Consider the following 7,562-nt stretch of genomic DNA (forward strand, 5'->3'; position numbering starts at 1 on the left):
AGGTAGGGCCGCGCGGCGCCGCGCCGGCGGGGGGRTGCCCCCCCGTGGGACCCGGCGGGGAAGGGTGCTGGGAGTTTGCTTCTTTAGGGCAGCCTAACTTTTTTTCTAAGGGGGGGGAGGAATCTCCTTGCATCCTGCCCCCTCCCCCAGCCTGGAGGGGTTTAGTGGGGACCCTAAGGCAAGGACACCCCGATTTCCTCGGCTGGCCCCAGCTTTGGGGGCRGGAGCCCCGGCCCGGTGCTGGCTCCCTGCTGGCATCGAGCTGGGCCGGGCGCTGTGATGGGGGCAGAGCTGAGCAGGACCTGGCGGCTCGCTGTGGCCTGGCGGGTTGTGGGAGGCAGCGGGGCTCCCCTGGCTGGTGGGGGACAGCAGGGCACAGGAGCTGCCCCCCTCTCTTTAGAGCCGGGGAAGTTGTGTGCTTTGGGCCAGACTCCTTTCCGTGCGGAAACTTTCAGCCGGGTGCAGAGCGCGGTGCCCTGCCGGCTTGCGATCCTTCCGGACGATGTGCTTTAACTCTGAGCATGAATTATGCAAACCTCGGGCTTTCTTCTGCTCCCCTTCTCCCATCCCCCCGCTGCTTCAAAGGCACCGAAGCATCACGGGAGACATTTCCAGCCCAGACCTCTCGCGCTGCCCACTGGAGACCCACGCATGTTCCCGGCTGCACTCTGCTCCCACGGTACCCGCTGGCCTCCCTGCTGGAGCCTGGCGCTCCGGCGGGACAGGGCTGACCTCCGCCAGCCCTGTTTATCCCATTTATTTTCCTTTCCCTCCCCACACCTGATACCAGGAGCGGGAGTTGACAACGTTCTGCTCAAGCGTCTGTTCCTGTGCCTGCCGCGATAAAAATAACTTAAATTATAAACCTGCCTGAAACCCTGCGAACAAAGTCCTACTTTCCCATTGGTTCCCAGCAGGCCTCTAAATGCTGGAGGGAGGAAGGCAGGCGGGGACCCACCACGCCGTAGCCATGGCAATGGGTGCCGCAGCATCACACTTGGTGCATGAAGGCAGTAGTTCGGCTGCCCCTTTGCTCTTGCCCCTGGGACACGGGTGACCTGGAGGAAAGAAAGAGCCTCTCGCTTCAGCCGAGAGGAGTTTTTGCAGCCGGGCCTGGCCTGGGCAGCCCAAGGCCTGGGAGACRGGTTGGTTGAGGGAGGACCCTAAATGCACTCGCAGCCGTGGGACCTGCGTGAGCTGGGCGCAACGGGAGGACCCGGGACCGTGACTCCCCGCAGGGAGCCCGGTGCAGCCTCCCTCGCCCACAGTCACCGCCTTAAATTAATGATGAGTGCGTGCGTGGGGGAAGAGCAGCACTGCGAACGCCCAAGTGACTCACCGCCGGCGCTGGGGCAATCGCGCGTGGGGAACRGGAGCGGGGCACCCCATGGGACGGCCCGTCGGGGCGGGAGGCAGAGGCGCGGGGCGTGCGGTGACGCTCGGGTAACCCAGGCCTGCTCTGGCCTCTCGCCTCCCCGGCGGGGTGACAGGTCGGACACCGGCCATGCCCTGACCTCACATGTCCTCCGGCTTTTGCAGGCACGTGCAGAGAGCTGGGATCCTGCGAGAAATGCCTCCAGGGCGCTGCCTCCCGCAACGGCACGGGCTGCGTGTGGACGGGCTGCGGGACACCCGATCGGCCAGGTGAGCGCGGGCCCCGTCCACCACGGGGCTCCCTCCGTGCAGCTCTGCGGCGCCGAAACCCGGAGGCAACTCCGCCGTGCTCAGGTGGTCACGGACCCGGTGCCGGGTGAGGAAGAGCTTACTCAAAGCCTCCGATCTGGGCTCGGGCCATGCTGGGCCGAACAAGACGCCCGGAGACTGCGCTCTTTTATTGAGCTGCCAAAATGAGCTCGGCACCCCCTGAAACCACGTGGCCCTGCCCGGGGTGCCCAGCCCCAGCCGCTTTCCACGGTCAAGGTCCTGCGGGGAGGCAGGGATCCTGGAGTGCTGGTGCCGGAGGCGCTGGGGCTCTTTCCCGCGGTGGCCCCAGCTCGCAGCCCTGCTGACATGCGCCCACCTCGGCGCYGGGGCCTGGCACGTGCCGGGGTCCAAGTGGGTCTGCAGGCGAGGGAAGGGCTGGCACTGCCGGAGACGTGCATCCAGGGCAGGCCTGGGCTCGACGCCGTCGGAGGCTGCGCGTGCCGAGCTGCCAGGGACGCACCCGCCGCGCCGGGCACCTCTGTGGGTTGGTTTGCTGGAGGCGCCGGGGGAAACTGCTGCTCCCTCTTCCCGCAGAGCCGGGGAGCTGCGTGCCCAGGGAGGAGGCCGTGCGGGAGACGTGTGCGCTCTACAACACCACCGCGCTGTGTCGAGGTGAGCCCGCTCGCCCTCCGCCAGCGCGGGGACCCTCCGGACCCCGGCAGGGGGATGCCGCAGCCGGCGGGGGGGAATCCAGCCCGCAGCCRAACGCAGGGCGGTCGGGGTGCATGGCCCCATCGGCTGTGTGCATGAGCCGGTTTCCCAGGGGGAGGCGAATCCCCATCTCCTAACAACCCTTTTTTTGTTGTTTCCCCCCCCCCTTCCTCTATCATCGCCACCTCTAGCACTGAAATCCCCCACCGGAGAGCCGCCGCGGTCGCCTAGCAAGGAGCCGGCRACGCGCTCCCCACGTGAGCCGCAGCGGGGGGCGGCGGGTGGGACGGGGCGAGGCGAGGCGCTTCCCTCCGCGCTTCCCTCCCCTCGGGAAGGCTGAGCGGAACCCCGCGCTCGGGGCTGCATCGAAACACGTCCGCCGTGGGGGTGGGCGATTGGGTGCCAAGGGGGCTGCACGAGCCGCGGGAATCGCAGCCGGCACCTGCCAGCAGCCAAAGCTCGTCCTGGCTGGGGAGCGCATCCCGCTGCCGGGGGTGCAGGGCAGCCGGAGAAGGGGGAGGAAGCGTGTGCGCCTGGAGAAAGAGCCTCTTCCAGGAAGCAGGAATTGGAGAGCGTTGGGCTAATTAAAACGAGTAACTGGATCCCGGAGCCCTGTGAATTATTGATCCGAGCGGGGCTCCTTTATCTGCATGGCCGCTGGCTCCTCACCTGCGCCGTGCCGGCTCGCTCCGGCCGGGCTGCCGGAGGGGGCTGAGCCCGTCGCTCCGCCTGCGCGGCGGTGGGAACATCCCTGCCCRGGGCTGGGAAACGGCCTTTCCCCCCCTGCATCAACTCGGGCTTGTAGGGGACCCTAAATACCCTCTCACCCCATCCCTGGCCCTTGGAGAGGGCAGCTCGGAGGGTATTGGACCCGCAGGGGTGCTGGCTGCCCCCCGAGCCCCTGTAACCCCCCGCGTCCTCTCTCCCCTCCAGGGACCACCACCACCAGCGCCCCGTTGACGGGCAGCCCCGAGTTCCACCCGCCCGGTTTCGACACGGCCAGCTTCATCGGCGGCATCGTGCTGGTGCTGAGCGTCCAAGCCGTGGTCTTCTTCATCATCAAGTTCATCAAGTCCAAGGACAGCACCTACCAAACGCTGTAAGGCTCCCGCTGCCCTCCGCCCCCGGGCCGCGCCGGAGGGTGGGGAGGGGGCTCCGGGGTGACACCGACGTGTGCCCGCACCAAGCCCACCCTCAAATCCGTGAACCAGGGTCAGCCCTGGCGCGTGGGGCTCTGTCTCGCGTCTCCACCGTGTCCTGTCTTGCAGCTGAGTGTGTCCCCCGTGGCTGTTTGTGCCGGTCCATCCTCTCCCATCGGATTGGGGAGATGGAGAGGCTCTTCCTCCCTTTCCAAGCGGAGGATTAAACCCTTCTCCTTGTCGGTGTCTGGCCAGTCTCTGCCTCCTTGTCTGTGTGTTGCTGCCGGCTCCCTCCTCCGGCTGGCACGGCCCACCCCGCCCGCTCCCCAAATCTGCCCCCCCCCCGAGGCTGAGCCCAGCAGGGGCTTGTGCAGGTCGTGCCCGCGGTGCCCACGCGCCTGGCGGCTTTGCCGTGTCTAATGTCCGGGGGGCCGTGCCCCGTCTCTCTTTCCTTGCACGCTGCCAGAGAGGACAACCAGTAGGTGCTGGGTGCTGGCGAGAGGACGGGGAGGGGGCTGCCCCCTGCGCGCCGAGAGCGGAACCCTTCCCTCGCCCCTCCTCGGCGGGGAACGGCTCGTTCCCTCTTTCCTGGTGTGCGTGAAGGGGGCGTTTCTGCTGGTTTGCTGTTTTCCTGGGAGTAGCTGCCCTGTGGAAGGCCACCCTCAGCTGCGGAGGGGACAGGAAGGGGGTGCCCCCGTTTTTTTCTCCCCCCTTTCCATGCCCCGAGCCCCGGCGGGATGGAGCTGATGCGTGGCCGCTCGGCACGGCCGCTGACCCACCGCTGCCGCCCTGGAGCCGTGAGATTTGGGGTTGCTCCCTCCGCCRGCGAGGTCCGCGGGATGCAGCCACGTGCTTTTCCCTCGGCACTTTGCCTCGAGCATCCGGCCCGGGTGCGTTAACATCCTGCAGAGTCCCGGCCCCGAGCACCATCCCGCCGCCTTCCCCGGCTCTCCCGTCTCCGAGCCCCCGGCTCCGCGGCTCGGTCCCTCTCGGAGCCCTGCCCTGCCCCAGGTTTCCCTCCCCGGCCCCTCCGTGCCCGCAGGAGGAGCAGAGCCAGGGCCTCGCTGTGTGCTTTTGCTGTGCCTCTGTGTTGCTGTGTGGTCTGGGGGGGTCCCCAGCCCCCCTGTGTGTCGTTTTGGGGGGAGGGGGGGGATGCGTGCTGTGTGCCGTGGGGTGAGACTTGTAGCTGGGGCTGCTCCGATTAAACTCTGCGAGGTGGTGTCTGTGCGTCCGGCCGCAGCGGGCCCCGGCGTCGCTGCACGGGGTGTCAGAGCCTGGGGAGGTTCACGCGCCCGGGGTGGGGGTGCGCGAGGGGCTGCCTGGGTGCGGAAAGCCTCCCCGTCCCGTCCCGTCCCCACGGTGGCTCCCATCGACGCGCCGTTTCCCAGGGATGCCCCTTCCCCGGGGCATCGCTACGCGGCYGGGCACCGCGATGCCGCGCGAGGCGGGTGCGGGGTGGGGGGGCAGCCCCGCTGCGCCCGTCCTGCCCCGACGGGCCCGTTCTGCTAGGTGCTCTCGTCTGTCTGCTGCACTAGGATCTGAGGCCGGTGCCCCCCCGGGGCAGGCGGAGAAGAGGTCAGCGCTGCCGGCTGCTTTGCCCCCCTCCCGCCAGGAGCGTCTCGACCCGGCCGCCGGACCCCTGCCCGCCTCCCTCCTGCACCTCGACTATGCAAAGCGCTGCCGGCGCCGGGGGGGCGGGGGACGGGCTCCCCCTGCTCCCCTTCCCTGCCAGGGGCTGGCAGCGGGGCGAGGGCGCGGGGCGGCCGCGGTCAGGGCGCTGGCACTGCCCCGCGGCGGCGTCTCTCCTGCCCCGAGCATCCGCTCTGCTCCTGGGCAATTGCACAGCTGCCCCCGGGGTGGGGGGACGGGTGGGGGGTGACGTGTCACCCAGGCCCGAGCGCTGTTTGCCGGAAGGTGACGATGCTCCCTGGGTGTTTGCACCCAGCGCGACCGCGGTTGCACCCTGCAGCCTCTGTCAGAGCAGAGCAGGCTGGAGGGGTGCAGCAGAGCCGGAGCATCCCGCGGGGCGGCGCTGGCGCAGGGCGGGCAAAGACCCAATAAAGGATTTTCCTCCCATCTCCAGTCTCCGTGTCGTGTTATCCATGGGGCGGGCAGCCCCAAGCCAGGCTCACCCGCGGAGCCCGAGCGTCCCCGTGGTGTCCCTGCGGGGCCCGTGCTCCTTGCCTCACCCCGGGGAGGTTGCAGCAGGCGGGCTGGAGCTGCGGGGCCAAGGCTGGAGGAATTTGGGAACTGCTGGGCTGGGCTCCTTGGCTCCGGAGGAGCCGCCTGGCTGGAAAGCTTTGCTCAGGCCCAGCTTGGAGGCTTCGTTCGCTGGCCCCCACGCAACATCATCCCGACAGCCTGGGCGAGGAGCGAGGGCGCAGGGGGTTGGCGAGAGCCCGTGCGCGCGCGAGACGCGACGGAGCCTTCGCCGGGGTGCGCTCGCACCCCCTGCCTGCACCGCGCCAAGCCTCGGCAGTGCAAGCTTTGCTCCTCACCGGGCTCGACGCCGCTCCGTGCAGCGCTCCCAGCTGGTGCTGGTGCAGCCGGCGCTGAGCCCCCGCAGCACGGAGCGATCCTAGTGAGCCCGGCCGCTCTCGCCGCTGCCGAGCCAGCTAATCCCAACCCTGCTCCCCCCCCCCCCGTTTACCCAGCTCCTTGCTGCCCCTGTACGAAATGTCTCCCAGCTCCGGCTGTCTCTGTGCCCTGACCTACCCTGCGCCCTGCCCCAAAGGGCCGAGCACCCGCCGGGGCCACCCGCTTTGCTCCTGCACGTGGGGCCGAGCCGAGGTAAGGGCAGAGGGCGCCCAGGGCCTGGAGGCAGGACCAGGAGCTGAGGGTGCTCCCGAGGGCCGGGAAAGCAGGGCCAGCTGGATGCAGCTGCCAGCAGCACTCGGCTCCGCGGAAGAGGCCATGTCCCCCCGGAGATGCGGTGGACACGGCCGGGGGCCAGCTGGCCGCGGGAAGGACGTGGTGGCTGTAGCCCCGGCCCTGGTCTGGGGTGCTGGAAGTGGGAGCGGAGCCCACGCTGCTTTTGTGGGTGCTCAGAGCTTTCCTTGCTTCCTTAATGTCCTGCTCCAGAGAGCTCAAGTTTCCGCAGCTGGAAACAGGCCACGTTTGAAAACCTGCCCAGCTGTGGGTTTCCAAACCCTCCGGCCCCCACGGCACTGCAGCCTGGCTTCCAGCTCCCCACAGACCTGGGAGCTCGAGGGGGAGGAAAAACCCCTGCAGCTGCATTCAGCCCCTGTGACACCAAGGCTCCCTGTGCCCCGGCACCCCGAGGTGCTGGGAGCGGAGACGGCCAGGAGGGAAGYGCCTTCCGCCCAGGGTGGCTGCGGATGGGCTGGGCACCGGGTGTTCACAGCTGCCAGACCCTCGGGCTCTGCCTTTCCTGAAATCGCACCCCTGGTGGAGCAGCAAGCCCAGACATGCAGGGGACTGGTGTCCCCAGTGTCCCCGCAGGCGCCTGCTGTTCCCTTTTCCTCCTCCTCCTCCCCAAAGCTGGCCCGGCCCTGGGATGGGAACAACGTCGCGACGGCTCACCCAGCCCGGGAGTGCTGCATGAACCCGTCCCCCACACGCGGCTGCAGACCTGAGCCTTTCCCAGATGGGAAAAGCTTCCCTGTCCCACTGGATTTCTTCGGAGCCAGCTGGGTCTCAGCCAAGCCCGCGCCTCCCTTTAGCTCTGCTGGGACGGCTCCCCGACAGGCACCACCAGCCCAGTTTGCGTCTCCCCGGGGACCTTCCCCAGCCCCTCGCCCAGGCGGCRGGGACGCGGCGGGGACGCAGGTGGGACCGCACGGCCCCTTGTCCCCGGGGAAACGCCACTTCGCCTCCGCTCCCACCACGCACCCAACTTCACGATATTTATTCCAGCTGCGATATCTCCAGCAGCGCTTGGTGGGGACGGAGCTGGCGCACGGGCTCCCACGCGCCGTCCCAGCGCCGCGAGCCCAGAGGCCCGGCCGGCTGCACCGTGTCCCGGCCCGGCCGTGTCCCGGCCCCGGCCCCGGCCCCCCCCCGCCCCGCTTCCCCTTCCCGCCCCCGCTGCCGTTTTGCAACCGGCGC

The 7,562-nt window shown here is 69.0% G+C and overlaps 1 protein-coding gene across 1 annotated transcript; it reads left to right on the forward strand.

Annotated features, from left to right (window-relative positions):
• Window positions 1-1,167: 1,167 nt before the first annotated feature.
• CD164L2 (CD164 molecule like 2) lies at window positions 1,168-5,228 on the forward strand. The gene is made up of 6 exons (XM_026062426.1): window positions 1,168-1,192; window positions 1,540-1,644; window positions 2,239-2,316; window positions 2,547-2,612; window positions 3,289-3,454; window positions 5,030-5,228. Exons 1-6 carry the CDS (start codon window positions 1,168-1,170, stop codon window positions 5,034-5,036), a joined length of 447 nt encoding a protein of 148 aa, XP_025918211.1. The 3' UTR covers window positions 5,037-5,228.
• The last annotated feature ends 2,334 nt before the right edge of the window (window positions 5,229-7,562 follow it).

Source organism: Apteryx rowi, unplaced genomic scaffold (assembly GCF_003343035.1).
Source record: "Apteryx rowi isolate R43461 unplaced genomic scaffold, aptRow1 scaffold_190, whole genome shotgun sequence".
NCBI classification, from domain to species: domain Eukaryota; kingdom Metazoa; phylum Chordata; class Aves; order Apterygiformes; family Apterygidae; genus Apteryx; species Apteryx rowi.